Source organism: Dinoponera quadriceps, unplaced genomic scaffold (genome assembly GCF_001313825.1).
Source record: "Dinoponera quadriceps isolate SergipeBrazil2010 unplaced genomic scaffold, ASM131382v1 scaffold453, whole genome shotgun sequence".
Taxonomy (NCBI): domain Eukaryota; kingdom Metazoa; phylum Arthropoda; class Insecta; order Hymenoptera; family Formicidae; genus Dinoponera; species Dinoponera quadriceps.
In genome coordinates this window covers 545,743-564,512 of record NW_014554678.1, presented here as the reverse complement: position 1 = coordinate 564,512, position 18,770 = coordinate 545,743, and the positions used below count along the sequence as shown (strand labels likewise).

The 18,770-nt window shown below is 43.4% G+C and overlaps 1 protein-coding gene across 10 annotated transcripts in view; it reads left to right on the top strand.

Annotated features, from left to right (window-relative positions):
- The window catches only part of LOC106740764 (baculoviral IAP repeat-containing protein 6), a 33,905-nt gene extending 15,717 nt beyond the window's left edge, over window positions 1-18,188 (top strand). For 4 of the 10 annotated variants that reach the window (XM_014612118.1, XM_014612115.1, XM_014612124.1 and 1 more), the window contains 29 exons: window positions 37-233; window positions 322-460; window positions 1,039-1,198; window positions 1,303-1,678; window positions 2,003-2,129; window positions 2,324-2,491; window positions 2,833-2,996; window positions 3,107-3,329; window positions 3,594-3,894; window positions 4,099-4,283; window positions 4,364-4,565; window positions 4,653-4,880; window positions 5,327-5,860; window positions 6,126-6,396; window positions 6,805-7,064; window positions 7,921-8,203; window positions 8,286-8,671; window positions 8,793-8,897; window positions 9,133-9,310; window positions 10,289-10,434; window positions 10,612-10,854; window positions 11,084-11,308; window positions 11,617-11,847; window positions 13,201-14,577; window positions 15,196-15,416; window positions 15,811-16,050; window positions 16,320-16,508; window positions 16,615-16,749; window positions 16,860-18,188. In XM_014612118.1, coding sequence (XP_014467604.1) covers window positions 37-233; window positions 322-460; window positions 1,039-1,198; window positions 1,303-1,678; window positions 2,003-2,129; window positions 2,324-2,491; window positions 2,833-2,996; window positions 3,107-3,329; window positions 3,594-3,894; window positions 4,099-4,283; window positions 4,364-4,565; window positions 4,653-4,880; window positions 5,327-5,860; window positions 6,126-6,396; window positions 6,805-7,064; window positions 7,921-8,203; window positions 8,286-8,671; window positions 8,793-8,897; window positions 9,133-9,310; window positions 10,289-10,434; window positions 10,612-10,854; window positions 11,084-11,308; window positions 11,617-11,847; window positions 13,201-14,577; window positions 15,196-15,416; window positions 15,811-16,050; window positions 16,320-16,508; window positions 16,615-16,749; window positions 16,860-17,297 — 7,932 coding nt within the window. In that variant the 3' untranslated portion in view covers window positions 17,298-18,188. The remainder of the gene's footprint in view (window positions 1-36; window positions 234-321; window positions 461-1,038; window positions 1,199-1,302; window positions 1,679-2,002; window positions 2,130-2,323; window positions 2,492-2,832; window positions 2,997-3,106; window positions 3,330-3,593; window positions 3,895-4,098; window positions 4,284-4,363; window positions 4,566-4,652; window positions 4,881-5,326; window positions 5,861-6,125; window positions 6,397-6,804; window positions 7,065-7,920; window positions 8,204-8,285; window positions 8,672-8,792; window positions 8,898-9,132; window positions 9,311-10,288; window positions 10,435-10,611; window positions 10,855-11,083; window positions 11,309-11,616; window positions 11,848-13,200; window positions 14,578-15,195; window positions 15,417-15,810; window positions 16,051-16,319; window positions 16,509-16,614; window positions 16,750-16,859) is intronic. The other 6 variants (XM_014612119.1, XM_014612121.1, XM_014612116.1 and 3 more) reach the window with 6 other exon arrangements.
- The last annotated feature ends 582 nt before the right edge of the window (window positions 18,189-18,770 follow it).

Sequence of the window (18,770 nt, the reverse complement as noted above, 5' to 3'; positions counted from 1 at the left end):
GCAAATGCAAAAGAAAATACAATGGGGCGTATTTAGGGGTGGGCCACTCTCTCTTCTCAGGCAGCTACGTTATACAGCAAAGTAGAAGCGACCATAAAATCCCAAGAACGCTACTTCAAGAAAACACTGAAACAGCATTCCGCTAAGCATTACAAGGATATCCTTGGTATCCGAAGGAACGAGATGCAACATCTCTCGCGTGGCTCACGTGCTCCAGCGGCATCTAGCAGTAGGTCGGTATACGCGTGTATCAATGCCCTTGATCTACACAGCACGTGATAATTAGGAAATAATTGATATTCCTCGTTATGTAAATTTCAGCAAGTCTGATATTGTGGATTTAGAAGTGGAATATGTGACTAACCTGTCTCATCAGTACGTTTTACCAGTGGCGCGTGGTCTCGTCGCATTGATTTTGCACAATTCCACCAATGTCGATATGTTCCTCTTAGCTTGCAAGGTAAGACTTCTGCGAGGCTGGAACACGAATTATCGATTATATTTGCAATATGATTTTTTTTTTCATCTATTATCCGATGTCCACCGTAATCCGGTGCATGAGTATTGATGGATTACGTCATGTGTATGATTTCGATCGGTTTAACTTTGTATCGATAATTAAGAAATTTGATTTTTTCCTATAATATCTCAAAATAGCTATATAAGTTTATTTATAACTATATATAGAATAATTATTATTTATAATTTAAAGCTTTCGTGACATGGAGAAACATTAGGTTTGGCTTCCGCGTTGCAGCCGCATTTTTTTATGTATTTGTTCCCCATATTTTTCGTGAACATATCGGTTCTTTTTGCACAGATATTCTCTCACAAATAAATAGACGTTTATTAATAGTATATGGCGAGGAGGAGGGAGAGGGTGAGCATAGGGAAAGGTGTAGAGGAACGTATTTGATATCGTCAGTGAAATAGATATATATTCAAAAAAGATGCAGTGACACGAAAGCCGGAAGCCAAACCTAATAGTCTTCTGATTATTATATGCGTACCATTACATCTATAAATTGTCACACCTAGGTAGTCGCTAGGCTAGTGGTATCAACACGTCCCGCAATTAGCTTATGCGAGCTTATGACGGAAGAACAACTCTTAAAATTAGTCAGATTGGCGACGGGTACATCCGATGCTACTTGGTCGTCGCATGCTGTTTCGTGTCTTCTGCTGGACCTATTAGAAGGTATCACAATCTCTGTATTTTGCCTTTCGCGAGACACGCTGAGAGACCTCCTCCGTCATTTCCGTGCGACATGTGAAACACGTGGACGATCACTTCATTCGCAGGAGGACGGTTGTTTCCCCGAGCGTGTCCCATGCACGAAAGTAGCCCGACGGAGGAGAGCTTCGAGATGGGGACGGACGAGAGCCACACAACGGAAGAGGATTCGAGTAACGTTGCGGGCACCAGCTCTTCCTCCGCCGCCGCTTTGAGCAACAGCGAAGGTTTCGTCGAAGTAGATGCGGAGGAAGACGCGCAGGATAGCATCGTGGTGACGTCAACAACCGCCTCCACTTCCAAGTCAAACGGCTTTCTGCCGTCCCTCTTGGAGTCTGATGACAGTGAATTAGAAGAATTTCTCGACGACATATTAGAGCGCGGCAGAAATATGTTGAAGAAGGGTAGCACAGTATCAAAGATCCTGACTTCGGCCATTACCGGGTATTTATATCAGAGCTTTCAGAACGCGAGCTCGCTCTCTTAAGCCGGCTCCACGCGATGTGGTAAATGTAGGTGAACATTAGCGATTATATTCACCACGTATGTTGTATTATGTATATTATGTCATGATATATTTCGTTGTACGTTATATATGTCATATTATCGCATATGTTCATCCAACATACGTGATCGATATAATCGTCAACGTTTGTCTACACTTGCCACATCGTGTAGAACCGACTGTACGGAAGTTTGTTCGCTACTTCCGCTTCCTGTAACACGTACATCTCACTGAACGGAGTAACAAATTATATATGTTGTTAGCAGTATCTCGTTGGCGATGGACGCACGATTGGAATACGGGGTCGAGATGGGCGTAGAAATATCGCTGAGAGTACTGTCCACAGTTGGCATGAACAATCTACCTCACAGTATAAATGCGCCGATACACGTTAGTTTGTATACCGTTCTCTTCCCGTGCTTCTCGGAACAATTATAGAAGATCGCTTCGAGTCGATCCACGTCCTCCTCTACGATCTTCTAGTCGTTTCAAGCAGTGCATATTGCAACTTGTTCTTGCAAAATAAGCATGAGAGACCGTACACGATGTTATACGAATGAACCTTACTTACCGATGCATTACAGATGCCTACGGAATCGAGCCGTTCGAGTCAACAGTCATCCATGCCGAAAGCCGACGCGGATTGGGGTGATAGAAGTCAGGAGACGTGGAATTCTTCTGACCCCACACCTTCCAGCCTGTCAATGCTAACGAAATGTTTTGATAAAATATTCGCGGATTTATACTTACACGTGAGTGTGCGATTCATCTTCCGAGCGAAGTGTTTGATAGTGAAACGCTCACGTTGTTGGTTCGGTGCGAAAAATTTGTTTACTTCAAGTTCTGTGTCATACACGAAATTTCTGACGATCTGAATGTCTTGAGACAGGAACTTTGGTCGGTGCAAGTTACTTTGGAGTATAATTGACACTTTATCTTTGGCTTTATTCAACAACTACGCGATATTTTCCTGTGAATTTTAGTAGAATTTTAGTATTTAGTACGTAACTGAGTACGAAACATTTATTAACATTTTCTAAATATATTTTTACATAATTATTTATGCTTTATCTTCCGTTTGTGTGTATAACAGAATAATAGTACGAATCTGGAGTTGGTCCTTCAACTCTGGTTGACACTGAACATGGATGCTCCCAACGAACACTCGCACTCTTCTTCTCAGCTTGATTCTTCCCTGACGCCTGTAATTCCATTAAGTTTATCAGCCATTAGTAATCTTATATCTGCACTTTCTTGGTAAGTCACATGTTAAAAAATGCTTTAAGTTTACATCGACCGGTATATGCATTATGTTCTATACTGAATGTTTCACGTATACGCGATATGCAAATTAAATTGAATTTCAGGCATTCTGGAATTTCTTTGCGCGCCTGGTGTCTTGGTTTGCAATGTTTAACCATCGTCTGTAATCAATCGTTGCAAAGATATCACGGTTTGGATGGATTCGCGACTAGCGGTTTCTGTGTGGCTAGTTGCATTGTTAAGGAACGCAATACCGGCCCTATGTTGCTGCGCCTACTTTCCGGCAATGGATTGAACGTCAACACTATGGATGAGCAATATATTATGGTGAGCATCATTCAATCACTTAATAACATAAAAGGCTTTCTATAAGCTATTAGTCATCACTCATATTATTAGTGGTAAATCAGAATTATAAGTCCTGCAGAATAAATCGTGATAGATCGTTACGTCACGATATTTCAGCCAATCTGTAATTTGGACTATCTAATTGATATGACTTGCGTATATCCGACGATTTATATGTAACACTAGATATACTTTTGCATTTTTCATATATTTTTTGTGACTGTATATTTGTTTTTATTTCAGGCTGGGCCTACGGTCTGTCAAGCGTTGCACGATTTCCTCCTCAGACTGGAGGTGATGTGCGACGTGATCACACCGGATAGTTTCTTAGGTAACGCCCTGAAAGACCTGCTGTTGTGGGTGGTATTCCAGCTCGTGCAACCAGGTGGGGCCCTTATTACAAGAAGAGGGCCTTTGGACGCTCAGTGCAAGTTATTAACGTCCGTGGTTAATCTAAATTATGTTAACGCCGATTTGAGCATGGCCATGAGCATATCCGAGTGCGTCGGCGTGCTGGTCTCGACTTACGTCAGAGGAGCCGGAGGTAAAGTCATCGATTTGGTAGTTTTATTGATCTTGTACATTAAAAATCCAGTTGCATGTTGAATATTGACGATATAAAGAAAGAGGATCATCATTGGGATCAGTTGATCCGCGATAACATTTTTGAAGGAGTCTCAACGTTAATAGTTTTAGTTTGATCTCACCTGAAAGATTCACGAAAGTCTCACTGCTAAAACTTTAACAGTTGGTGCGGAATGTGGAGGGGCAATCGCTTTGCCCAATCAGTCCGTTGGCTCTGGTGGTTTCGGTGGTCTGTTCGCTTGCGTATTAGGCGGTGACACGAGACAAGGTCGGCCTGCTTCGTGGGATACCCTGGTTGTGGCTCTCGTTAAATTAGTGTGCGTGTTCATCCAAACTCCACTACCAGGCGTACGTATTTTTCCCGTTCTGTTGGAAAATGTTATCCATCTTCTTTCGTCGTGCAACTCGTTCTCTTGAATATCTTATAGGCTCGTGAAAATCGCTCGGAGAAGCCAGCAGAAGAGGAACTGTCGGAAGCGACTTCAGATCCCAGAGCTAGCGCAAGCGAGCCACAGGTGCAGATAAACATTTCGCAAACGGACGAGAGCAAAGTCGCGGAACAGCAGACCTCGTTTCGCCTGCAACAGCCAGCGACTAGTAAATCTTGCGTACCTTGCCTCGCCGATACTGGTAAATTATTAATGTATACATGCGCAAGGATGACACATCTTTGGCCTCGATGTGTGCAAAAGTTTAACAAATTCCTCCATTTCTCAGTTCTGCAGCATGAGCCGACTATGATGCGGTTGCTGAGCACTCTCGGTCACATTACCAAGTCCTCGTTAGCTATGCTTCTGGGCGGAAGCGCGAGTACTACGTCGACCACAGAGCTCCGAGACCCAGCTTCGATATCGGATGCGATATTCCTTCTTTTGACTATTCTGACGAAAAAGGCCAGCAATCCGACCCTGGTTTTGAAACCGTTTTACCACTACCTTTCCTCGTGTAAGACTTCATGCGTTCATAGAAATATTATTTCGAGTTGCAACTCTTAAAGCTCAGACAATGAAAGCAATAAGGAACAAATGTTTAAATATAGGGAATTAGAAACAAGGAATTAAATTTCGACATATGGACAACTATACTTCAATAAAAGAACAGACCTAGAATTAGGAACACTGACGAAATTCTATTCCTTATAATTTTTGTGCCAATAGAGCTTAGTAGTTGACCAAAAGTTAATCTTGAAAATGTCTAATAGTCATCAATATACAAATGAAAGTTTGAATCAATTGATAATTTTCAAGAAAATGATGAAAGTAGTGATCTCGTTTTAAAAAGGTTCTTATATATTTTCTTCTCTATTCTTTTTATTATGTTTTAAACTGAAATTTCTAACATCTTATTTCTTATTCCCTTTATTTTCTATATTCCCGAATAATTTTTTGCAGCGTATGGAGAGACCGAGTTGGGTCGGCAATTGGGAGTCATGCAGCTATCCGAGCCTCTTCTGTGGTACATCTTGAGAGTGTTGGACAACGTGTCGTCTTTGTCTATCTTCACGGAGATGGGCGGTGTGAAAGTGGTCTGTCAGAATCTCGTGAAGTCGAGCAACAGCGGGGCCGCAAGCGCTTCCGCCTCGGGCGGAGTGATTGCGCTCGTCATGGAGCACTTGTCAAACTCGCCCAACGTGATGCCGATCGCGGCCAATAGCAGCAGTAGCAGCAGCAAGAAGACCGTCAGTTCGTTGGAATCGAACTCCGATGGTTTGCTGAATTTCGCGCCACTCGGCACGATCTCCTGCGCGACCGCCCAACCACCGGATGTCCTTATACAGAACGCTACGCCTCATAAACGTGCGAGAACACCCGCGTGGTCGTATCACTATTACCCGGACGAGAAGTGGGTCGATCTCACGATCACCTTGCCGTGCGCTATTCTGCTCAGGCAGGTGGAACTGCAGCCGCATCACTCGGCGTTGTCCAGTGAGTTCGCATTATTATAACAATGATTGCGTTCAGCGGAAGAAGCGGCTTTGTAACTGTTGGGAGATTTTCTGCTGGATGACATCAGCGGTTTACGCTTTTCTGCGTAGATTGCTGTGTAAACGTAATCACTGCGTTTAGGTTGACCATCAGATCTCTCTCTCTCTCTCTCTGAGAGAGAAAATGCCGTAACTTCGCGAAGTTTGTCTCGTAACGGACGAGGTGGATACGGATTTTCTAATACACGTATATTGTTTTTCAACAGCGTGCCCCTCGGCCGTGGCTCTTGAAATATCAAGAGAAAACAACAGTCCAGTAATGCCTGTTTGTCCTCCGATGCCAACGGCTGGCTTAACGTACATACGTCTTACGTTGTCCCAGCCGGAAGTCGTGACTTCCGTGCTGGTGCGTCTGTACAAGCCGCGTGACTCGACGAATGTAAGTCTCAGTCAAATCAAACTGATGGGGACCACCGCGTTTGGTGAGAATAAGACGAGCTTTGACATGATGGACGAGGAACAACTGACGAAGACCAGGTAACGTCATTACTTCGAATTATCGAAGTACCTCAGACAATAACTTCGTCCTTGTCTCGATTGTAATCTCATTAACTCGTTGCGAGTAATCTTAGTAACTTGTTTACCATAATTGTATGATGAAGAGTCAGTTTAACCACAGTAGAGGTCTTACTTTCAAAAGAACCTCAAGGTCTGTTCTCTTTGGCTGAATTAAGCTACACTTCTCATTCTTAGAGCGAACAAAATATGTAACGTGGTATTGGGAAAGGGAAACGAAGTTCCAGTGCAACGCTAGTTCAGCCAAGTGGAATGAACCTGTGGACTCGATGCTAGATTCATGAGATACATGGTGTTTCTTTCCGTTGAACGGGTTAACGATTACTACGAGGCTACGAAGGAACTACTTCTAATCACGTTTGTGTGTAGCTTGGGGTGGCTGCGATTACTGCATCAGTGCTTGTCGGTGAGCACACTGAACAGTAATCTAGCCGCCGAGGTGCTTAATTCCGCGGCTTCGGTCGAAGGCCTGGTCGAGGCATGCTGCAACCTCCTGTTACTCCCAGCACCGTCTCTCTTTACTGCCAACCTGGAGAGGGTTCTATTACAACTTGGCTTACACTCTCGTGAGCTTGGACTCCATCTCATTGGTCTCTTACTCAACAACAGGTCCACCCTTTTCTTCCAAGGTATCGCTTTATGGGAAACGTTCTCTATTTTCCGCAAACGAAGGCAGAGACGGCCTGACTGACGGTTTATAAGATAGAGATCGAGGAAGAAACCTCAGATCATTTCGAGTCTCTCGGAAAAAAAAAAAAAAAGAAAAAAACACCATGGCCGTCTCCGAATGATACTGATTGGTTGTTCAGAAAACACAACGGTTGAGTAATTGTATTTACAGTGTAATTAATAGTAATCTAAATTTAGGAATTTAACAGTAAAGACCAATAATCACTAACCGCTCACTGATTGCTTGTGTTTTCTGAACGCAGCCATATAGTGATCTGCTGCCTTAACACTTAGACTGCCTCGTCGCTCACGTAGATGGTGCGCGCGATCTATGAGTGACGGTTTTAATAACTAAAATAGAGATAATTTTATGAATTATCTATAGAAATATTGAGTGAGGAAACGAAATGTCATTTGCACAATGTATATTAATGTAAAAAGACAAAATTAACATTACACGTATTTTAGTATTATTATAAAATAATCAAACTTACACATATATCTTTCGTGATATTTTAGGAAAGCAATCCATGTGCATAATTGTGGTTCTTTAAAGCGTGTAGGATATCATGTACAAGTCGTATTATTTTATTGTTATTACATCAATATGTTTACGTTAGATAACATGACATACGAAATATGTATTGAAGGATAGATATCGTCATCCTTTCATGAAACACATGGTTTGTTTTCTATTCTGACTCTGTACATACGGTTGCGAGCCCTGTGGCTCTGTTAATAAAACACTAGCTGAGCAGTCTAAGTGTTAAAACCACACGTGATGATAGCTAACGCGCCTGCACTGACGCTTTGCAGGAGCCGTGACTTCCCGGAAGACGTCTATCGTACAGTTGGTCGTCGAACTGCTTCAGCAGCTTTGCTCCATCCGAGACTCCAGCACAGAGGCTCGCATGAGAGCCGTTCTCAGCTGGCTGCAGACTTCGGCCAGCAACGGGATATCCCACACGAACAGTAATCCCAATTCCGTCAACCCGTCGGCAGTGTACATTCACTGTGTGTCTTCGATCATCTGGAAGACCCACCAACAGCAGAACCACAATTACGATCTGCAGGCGCTTCTGACGGACGATCTGTTCAAGTAAGCGTCGCTGCTTCGCGCTCACTGTTGCTTCCTCGAGTTTCCTTATTTGACGCTAATCCGGCCGATTTATGTTGCGCAGCTCATTGTACCAATGGACCCTCACTCTCGGCAAGAACTCTGCCTTGAAGCAGGCGATCGATTCTGTTCTCTGCGCTTTCTGCTACGTGAGGCCGTCGTTGTTTCCCCTGCTTCTGCAACGAGTGCGAATCTTGGTGCCGAATCTCGCGACGGATCATTCCGCGTCGATATCCGACGATCGTAAGAAGAGCGAGGGCCAAACAGACGATAAGAAGAGCGAGATCAATGCCGAAGAGTGGTACTGCCGCTTCGTACTGCTGGAGTACAAACGGCTGCGTCTGACGGAGGGTCAGCTGTTAACCGTAGCCGCGGCAGCGCGCTCTCCGCCCGGCATTCAACAGCTAATCGACTCCGGCTTCCCCGCGCTACTCACAGCACTGATCACAGGTTAAACTTTTCACGATAAATCCAAGAACTAGTAGGCTTTCGCGGGCTTTTCTGCGCGAAACCTTAAATAAACCGGACAATATGAGACTTGGTAATTCTATCTTGGGACTTCGATATTTAGATTTCTGCAACTTGGAGAAATCCAAACAACATCAGCGTGCCGCAATGGCATCGGGTGACAGCAACGAGAACAGTGCGACTGAAAATACCGGCTTTTCGGATAATGGTAAGACGGAGGATCCTACTTTCGAATTGAAATTGGATTACTTTGATATGTTCCCCAATTGTGATATTCGAGAGAATTGTCCACAGCACGTCTTAAAAGCACATTTGTAAAAGATGGAGACTATATCACGTAGCTATATTACGTTTTCGCTCAGTGTACACTTCACATGATGATGGCAAACGAGTTCTTATTTTCATATAAAATATATTACTCATCTCTGCGTTATCTTTTCCAGATGATCTGTGCATAATGCGACCGGACAGCATAGCGATGGTGATTGAATTCTTAATGCTCGTATGTTCGGAAGGCAGGATGCGAGATTGGCTCGGCAAAGAAGGCCGTGGTTTTTGGTTACCGCTCCTATCACTTCTCAGCAATCGTCCTATCGAAAACTCGTCGGTGTCTGTGTCGAGGTATTCTTCGCATAACTCTCAAACAATGTCTCACTCGAAACCAACAAAGATCGCAATGTGCATCCTGTGCAAACAATGGGGAGAAAACAACGAGCGCAATATATTTTAGATTGATTCACAAGTATTCCCATGGAATACATGTTTCATTTGTCGACATGTTTCCGTTTGAAGGCTGCTTCAGGTTGGATCTACGATAAGTGTTACAAGTCGTTTGCTTTGAGCACTACATTATCACGTTATTTCTAGCAGAAAATATTCCAGTGTTCCAAAGATTTAAACGTTATTATGATTTTTGACAGCGCGGGAAAATCCTCTTGTCAGAGAGATCACATTATATTTTATCGCTCAGAGCAAAAAGACTTGCTACACCTATTGCAGATCCGCATTTACTCATATCCAGGATTGGATGGTAACTTGCTAATTTAATTAAAAGTTAAGTTAAAAGTTAAAAAGTTAACAACTTTTAACTTAGTCAAATTTAAATGAATTAACTTTTAATTTAAACTCAGTTATTTTTATGCGTTAACTTGAGGACTTATTTATTTATTTTTTTTTAGTTAAGTTAAAATATTTCATATATAGCTTTGTATAATTAACTATTAAGTTAATTTTTAACTTATAACTTTAATAAAACTAATTTCATTTTAACTTAACTTTTAATTAAATTACGAGAACAATTTGTAAAGTTCGCGACCTACCATATAAAGGTTAGTATCGCGTTTCTGTTTTTTTTTTTTTTTTAATCACATCATGGCGCCACATTGGCTTTATAAACAGCTGTGAAGTATCAAGTAAAAAATTAACTTACTCAACTCTACTCGTATCATAAGTCGATACGGTTATTCAGTATTTATGGGGAAGAGCTGTCCAATCAACCTGACAAAAATTCGCTCGAAAGTGCGATTAATTTCGAGCAACTCGAAGGCAGCGATCATAAATTCGCTATATGCAATAGAAACATATCGCGATATGTTGCAGGTGTTCGAAAATTAGTGCGTCCTACACTTCGCTGGAGAGCGCTATGATCAAATTCTTGTCGAGATGTTGTTGGTGTCACCAAGCAAACCAGAAATTGCTGGCGGAACTTTTGACCGAAGTCATTTCTCAGCAACGAATGACTTCGAGTAAGTGTGCTCGGGGCGTACCGGCAAGCTTACGCTGTCGATTCTCTTGCTGGGCCGAGTCCCACGAGTTCTCTGTTTTCATTAATAACGTATTATGTAATGTATTAATTCGACCGAGTCGACCTTTGTACACATGGCTTTTGCTTCGACTCTACTAATGTGCCGCCTTATGATTAGATGTGCGATATCTCCACGGTATTTCTGGATTTACTCGGAGACTGATCCTGCAATTGCTCTTGGAAGGAGAGAAAGTATTGGTTTCGGTAACTTCGGAAGCTCCTATGAAAGTCGCAGCAGGAACGGCGAATTACAACATGCCATCCATGTCGCCTCACCCTGCTCATCCATTCGGTCATTATCATCAACTGTTGTACATGCCGACGCAAGCGACGGTAGCGGATATATTGCGAAAAGTGTCAGGTATGTCTGCACCGGAGAATATCAATAGTGGAACAGTTGGTCTCAAATTACAGAGAAATAATAATTAGTACAAGTATGTGTGTGTATGCGTTAATGTTAGAGAAGTTTATAGTTGTAGCACGTTAGAGGAATCCGTAGAGGATGAGAAAATCAGTGTTGGAAAAGACTGAGATACATACTTTTACGCATAATATATTTTTACGCGGCCGTGTGGAATTTTATTTTTAAGGAACTTGGTTTCTTCTATTACTTCCAAATACGTATAAAGGTAACGAAGCAAGTTCCAGCGAAAATAACCGTGTCGGTGAACCGGTTTGGCAACCCCCGATGGAGTTGATGGTAGATACGCTCAGCGTGGCCGCTGGAAATACGGCGAAAGACAAGCGGGCTAAAGAGGCGTCGAATAGATCGCAAGCTCGTGGTCCGATCGTGCGAAAACCGCGTTTAAATTCTGGTATGTTCGCGATCAGAGTGCTTTTTTATCGTATACTTTAATACAATTAAATGATTAAATATATTTCAAAATATATATACATATATATTGAGCTCTAGAATGATTTGGAAAGCCATTTGGTATCTTCACACTTTTTGGGGACGAAATCGGAAACGATTGACAAAATTCGTAGAGAAACATTCCAAGACTGATCCAAATGATAAGATTATTGATGTTGCAATTTACTTTTTATTATTTCTTTATTTTATAAGCAATTATGCGCTTTGGAACGAATTATCATGACTGTTCGCCTTCGCATTGTCTTGCAGACGGAACGCCGATCGCGAACAAACCTACGACCAGCAACGGACAGGTTCCAGTGGCGAATCAAGCCAACACAACGAATCAGCAGTATCTAATACACTCGTCCCGCCCGAACACACCTTTACCGCTTCAGCTTACGATCGCGCAATTACTGGCGATCGCCGAAGACAGCGGTGTCTCATTATCCGAACCATGCTTGCATTTGATCTTGCGTCAACAAAACAAGGATTCCAAAGGTATTCGATTCGTTGCTTTCATACGTTGACTATCATGTTACCCATACTCGGGTGCACTCGAGTTCCCGCAAAGACCCAGTGTAACGGCTTCACTCGCCTGATTAGAAATATTTTTGCTTCAAATGTTTTGGAAAATATTGAGTAAGAAACGGCAAAACTATTAACATAATACTTTCTTTGAATACACTTTTGAAAATTTGAGTCTGCTGGAATTCACAGGTGAGAATTCAGCGTGGTAGTCAACGAATTAATCATTCCTATAACTTTCTATTTAATCCATTTGCATCGTAGAGGCCAAGATGACCTTTATGTTCCAATAAAAAAGAAAAATAAAAAAGCAATTATTGTTTTCTATGTAACAAAGTATAGTTTACGAATAATTGAAGGTGGTCGAATTGATGCTTCACTCTGTATACATAATATTAAACAAACACGGAGATATTATTTATTTTTTCTCTTATTAATGCTTTATTTATATGTCATTTGAACTAATAAAGGTGCACACACACAGAGAAAGTGGTATTCAAAGATTTAAATATGTGTATATGTGCGTATGTCGCGGACGTTATTATAAATTATAAATTTCCTATGGCTATATCTTCAAAACAAAATGGTCAGAAATTCTGACATTTTTGTATAATGTCTTCACATTAATCCTTGATATCACAGTAGTTTTTATTAAAATCCTAAATGTGGTTTAGAAGAGGTTAAAAATAGAAGTTAAAGATAAGACAGTAACCTCGAGAAACATGTATAAAAAGTGCGTCACATTCACAGTTGCGAATATCTCAGCTTCCGAATGGTCAATCGTTTTCTAACTTTACAGATCTATTGATAATGTTGCCATCGGTGTGCGGCAAAATTTAAAAAGATTTTTAAGAAAATTGTTCGACGGACTAACGAACTACTTTAACCCATAAATGGGCGCGTGACTTTTTGAGGAATATAACAACCGCTGTTTATAGCTGAGATTTTTGAGTGTTATTGACGCTACTTCGCTACAATCCAACAATAAGTGACGGAGGCAAGTTACCGAAAGCGCCGATGCCGCAGACAAAAACGAAACGGAGAAACGCTCGTTTGTTCGTTCGTTCATTCGTCTGTGGGTCAGTTTGACCTCCACGGGTACACTTACGGATTAATGCAATCCCACTCGCTAGGCATAGTGACATCAAGCATTTCCAACCAGGGGTATTCATGCATCATTACTGCCGTTCTGGAGCACCGTTACTGATCCACCGTCTAATCCACGAGTCATGATGCACGAATATTCGGGCGTACTTTCCCCGGTGGAAAATTTCCGATGTCATTTTATCTAGAACAGTTCACGACGTGCTTTTATTTACTTCGCAGAGGACATAACGAAGCAGAACGACAGCGAGCTGCTGAACTACAGGAGCATCGAGAGTTCTCTGGGTGTGTTCAGCGCAGGCGGCGGATTGGCGGTCCTGGCGCGCCACTTACCGTTGGTATACCCGGATTCCGGCAGACCGTTGTCTTTCGTCGAGAAATCACCGTCGCCGGAACAAGCGGATGCCGACTGGGTGAAGCTGGAGACTAACGACGACATCTACGAGGCACTGGAGGAGGGTAGAACGTACAGTTCCTCGCCGAAAATGTCGACGCCGCCGCCTTACGTGCCGCCGCATTCCCTCGCCGCCTTTGGTCTCTTCCTTCGGCTGCCCGGCTACGCCGAGGTGCTTCTGAGGGACAAGAAACGGGCGCAGTGTCTACTGCGACTCGCTCTTGGTGTCTCCGACGACGGGGAGGGTGGCGAAGTGTTGTCCTCGCCTTTAGCCGCCTCCTTACCGACCTTGCCGTTCCAAGTACTGAAGCAGTTGCTGGACGCCACACCGCCGACCACCGACGACGGCCTGCTTCTACGTAGAACGACGATAGAAGTGGGGGCTATGCTGCTGTTGTTGAATTGCTTGGCGATATTCACGCATCAGACCGGTCAAAACGAAGTCACCGAGCAGAGAACCGGCCAGAGTAGCAGCAGTAGCAGCGGTGGCGGCGGCACTGGCGGAGGCGGCGGGGGACGCAGCGACGACAACTCCCACCTGTACTGGGCGAAAGGAACCGGCTTTGGTACTGGATCTACACAACAATCGTGGAACGTCGAGCAGGCATTGTTGCGACAACGGTGCGAAGACGAACACGTGACAGTATTGTTGCAAGTCCTCGCGAGCTACATCGGCTCGGGAGGCGGGCAACCCCAGCGAGAGCTGCCCGCCGGTTTCCCTGACTTACTGGCTCGTTCCTGTCTTTTACCGGCGCTGTCTTCATACCTGCGCAACGACTCCGTTCTCGATATGGCCAGGCACATCCCCTTGTACCGGGCGGTGCTGCAGCTGCTCAGAGCGATGGCATTGTCCAGCCAATTGGCGCCGCTCTTGTTGCCGCGAGGCGGCAAATCCGGCGAACCGTCCGTGGTGTCCCTTCTGTCGAGTATGAGGGTGTGCGTGGACACGTACGTGCACAAAATCAACCGTACCAGGGGTAACAAGTCGAAAAACGTCTCCAAGTATCCGGACGACAGTGAGCAAGACGAAGGCTTGGCAACCTTGATTCCTGACATTCAGGAAAGCGCGACCATCGTGCAAAACGCCACTTGCAGGTTGTCCAGTATTGGCGAAGAGTTGCCTGGACCCAGCCCGACCGCACCGGAGTTACCCTTGCGCTCTATCGAGCACCGTTACCTGGAAGTGATGAAAAATCTGCAATTCGGTAAGCAGCGCCCGAAGTTCTGTCCACACCGACTTGCGTAATCATACATTGCATATGTGTGGGGAAATTAACCAATCATGCGCGAAACAAAAGACTTTCCCCGATAATATGCAGAAGCTAATTATGACCAAGTTTGTAAGTGTTATAAATTTTGTCGGCAGTTCACTAGCAGAAATACAACAGAATCCGTCAGCAGAGTACGATGACAGGTTGACTGTAGAAACCGAACGGAATTTGTCGTTTCCGTAATGACTTAAATCTATTCAAATGGAACATGTATTTTGCAGATCCTGTTCGGCTTTTCCTGCCAATGTGTTAGCCACATTAGCAGCAAAAACCGTTAGCAGGTTCCGTCGACAAAACACGAGTTCAATGCGGACACAGATTAAGACCTGCGTCTTAATATGGCTATGATATTCTGATCGAATCTACTATCAATTTGCCGACATGCTGCTGATATCTCGCTTATTGAGAGAGGGTATTTTCTATATTAGACACATGATTGGCCATGAATTTCTTCACGCTTATGCATCACGCGACTATGCGACTTTGTCTGGATAGGTCTTAATCGCGAAGCGTAACGAACGTTTCATTGCTGATCATACGTTGACTCTTCAGACACCTACGAGATGATCACCGAGAATCCAGATGGTGGGGGTTACAAATTCGCGGTTTCGTATCACTTCGAGTCGAACATGAGGGCGGCTGGTGAGCGGAGCCATCCGACGCGAGTGAAGAGATTAGCCCAGGAAGCTGTCACCCTCTCGACAGCGTTGCCTCTGTCCTATAGCAGTAGCGTGTTTGTGAGATGCGACGCGGACAGATTGGACGTTATGAAGGTATCTTCACGTTCAACGCTCGATTTAACCCTGCTGCTCTGTTCGAGTCTACTCGTGATCGGTTTTAACTACTGACACGTCAAGCCTCGGAATTGATTGTTCTCGGAGGTCATCAGTTAATAAAGTACCGATTAATATCACATAACAATAGCGTAGAAAACGAATAGAATAACAGGGTTAACGTCGTTTCAGCGGTCGTTCAATCCTCGAGTACAGACGCCGGTATTTCTGCGACTTGATTATTACGTCGAATTTAGATGCTTCCAACGAGCAGAATGTCTCATTTCTTTTATCGTCTCCGCATTGCCCGCCGCACAGTGCTTGAGGTTTGAAGCCGGCTCGATGATCTCACACATATTCGCGCAATGTAACACAATGTATACGATTTTTGAAGGTACTCATAACAGGACCGGCAGAAACGCCGTACGCAAACGGCTGTTTTGAATTTGACGTGTACTTCCCTCCCGATTATCCTAATAGCCCAATGTTGATAAACCTAGAAACAACCGGCCGTCACACCGTGCGCTTTAATCCGAATTTATACAATGACGGAAAGGTCTGTCTCAGCGTACTCAACACGTGGCACGGTCGGCCCGAGGAAAAATGGAATGCACATACTAGTAGTTTCCTTCAGGTGAGCCAGTCGGAACAAGCGCGAAGGATCTATTCAGACGGATCGATTTGCGGATAAATTGTCAACACTGGCAGTGAATATCGGAACGCAGCTTTTATAACGTCTTCGCACTATATTGATAAGTGGTCGCGTATCTGAAATTAATATCCGCACGCCGAATTGCACAACAAGACACTTATCGATGCCGTCCGAGTAGGTCTTAAGAACTAAAAAGTTTTAACAAGAGCACGAACACGCTGACTAACGTCGTGTAATTTTGTCCAATTAAGGTCTTAGTATCGATACAGTCGCTGATCCTAGTGTCCGAACCCTACTTCAACGAGCCTGGATACGAACGATCGCGAGGCACATCGAGCGGTGCTCAGTCTAGTCAAGAGTACAATGCGAATATCTGTCAGGCTACCGCTAAGTGGGCGATGCTCGATCAAATACGCAATCCTTGCCCGTGCTTCAAGGAGGTACGTTATCGACCTTAAATTACTTTCTCTGCTTTGACACACAATATACACGCGATTTCCATAATATGAACAAGCACAAAAGTAAAATATGATTGTTTCACGACAGGTGATACACACTCACTTCTGGATGAAGAGGCACGAGATCGTAGCGCAATTAGAAGGCTGGATAAGAGATATGGAGATGCATGGTTCAGACCGTAGATCAAGTCGGAGTATTTCTCTGAATGCTTTATCGCTGAGGGTAAGCGTTTTCTCTCACGAGTAACGAGCTGTTATTTCCATTTTTTTTTTTTTTTCATACGTAATTACGGATACGATGCTTCAAGCCCTATGTTTCCCCTCCACTCACAGAGACACTACAGGCTGTTGAGGGAGGAACTGAACAAACTGCCAACACCCGAAGGACTAGAAGACCTGGCCGAGCCACTTCCGTCGCCAGGTTCGCCCATCGAATTGTCAGGAACCCCAGGCACAACACCGAACACACCGTCGACGGTCGCAGCGTCCGCAGCCGCCGCCACTTCTTCCACCACTACCATCACCAGCACCACCACCACCACCACCAATAGCAGCAGCAGCAGCAGCAGCAGCAGCAGTAGCAGTAGTAGCAGCAGCAGCAGTAGCGGCAGCAGCAGCAGCAGCAGCAGCGGCAGTAGCAACACTACAGTGGCTACTTCGATCACCAACACCATGGTACCGATCAGCAACAGCAATGCGAGTAGCCACGTGCATCACGACATCGACACGGACGTCGAGATGGAGAAGATGGTTTCGAAAGTGTGTGAATAGCTAAAGGATGTTAATAGACATTGTTGGTCATTTTGAAGAGAGTCTATTGTTTGTGTTACGATGAACAAATGATGGACCGATAAACACAGGTGCACGAATATATCCTGTCCAGAGCGGTCGAGTTGTCGGCAAGTTAAACAAGAAAGTATCGATTCCCGACCGATATAGACGACGATGCACTGATAATAATTATTATGATGATGACAATGATAACGATAACAATGATAATGGTCATTAATGATGACAGAAAGATAGTTGGCAATGAAATATTAAACGAGAGTCGTAAGGAGGAAAAGCGCGTAAGCACATACGCAAGAACAGAAGGATGGAAAAAAGGGGGGAGCGGAGAGAGAGAGAGAGAAAAAAGAAAAAGTGTGGTAAAAAAAAGATGAGATGAGAAAGTGGAAGATAGAGGAAGGAGGGAGGAAGGGAGAGAGCGAAAGCACAGATAAAACCGGAGAATAAGTAGCGCGAATGTGACAAACTCGTGCGTAGTAAGTACTTTCATAGCCGCTGCTATAGTACGTGTACGCTGCATTCTACTACTTTGTACTACCATAAGTACCAACTGTTATTCAATATTTATTATACATGTTCCTCGTTTATAGTAGCGGGTATCCCTGCGCGCCACGCGACCGAATCTAATCTGACGAAGTGTCATCATAAGGAACGAGGCAATTTAGTTACACCGTTAGATAACGTTAAATATAAAATATAGTACGTGTCCTTCGTATGTCGATTAAGAGGAGCGACTAAAACGATGCCCTCGGAAGCGGTGGTACGTTTCTCACATAAACGAGAATTGCTCTTTGTAACTGTAACAGCTACTTAGTACACGTAAATTTCACATGAATCGACCATATGAACGAATAAAGTCACATTGTTTTGAAATGGCCTTCCATCCGTTTTTTATCTAACAAAGAACAATTGTCCAAATATCTGACGCTGATTTCGTTTATTTTCTTCTATCGAAGAGATTTTTAAATCTAAGGATAGTTCTTAAGACGTGATATTTGTCTTTGTTTTTTTAATAATTTCATCTTCCTCGCATTACACTGCGTTTTAATACACGCCGACTTTAAAGTTTAATTTTTGTGTTTTATCATAATGATCCTAAAACTCGAGAGTGGAAAAATATTTTTTGTTGCAAGTGTGTATATAGGGATAAGTAGTTTAATAATTAACTTCAATTTTTAGCGTCAGACTTGTTTTAGTTGATTAAATTCAATTTGAGGATATCGTCACAATTTATAACTTTAGATGTTATACAAATGAAGAAAAAGACCATCAATTTTCGAAGTTGTATAAAAAAAAAGTATTAAAGGAACATTTGAAAAAAAAGAGAGCCGAAGTGATTTTTCATTTTCGGCGCATCTTGTAACGATGCGTCCTGTATTCTTTTAAAGTTTTTACTTTTTATTGTTGTTTATACAATTTTTAACAAGAACTCACCATGTATATACTACTACTATT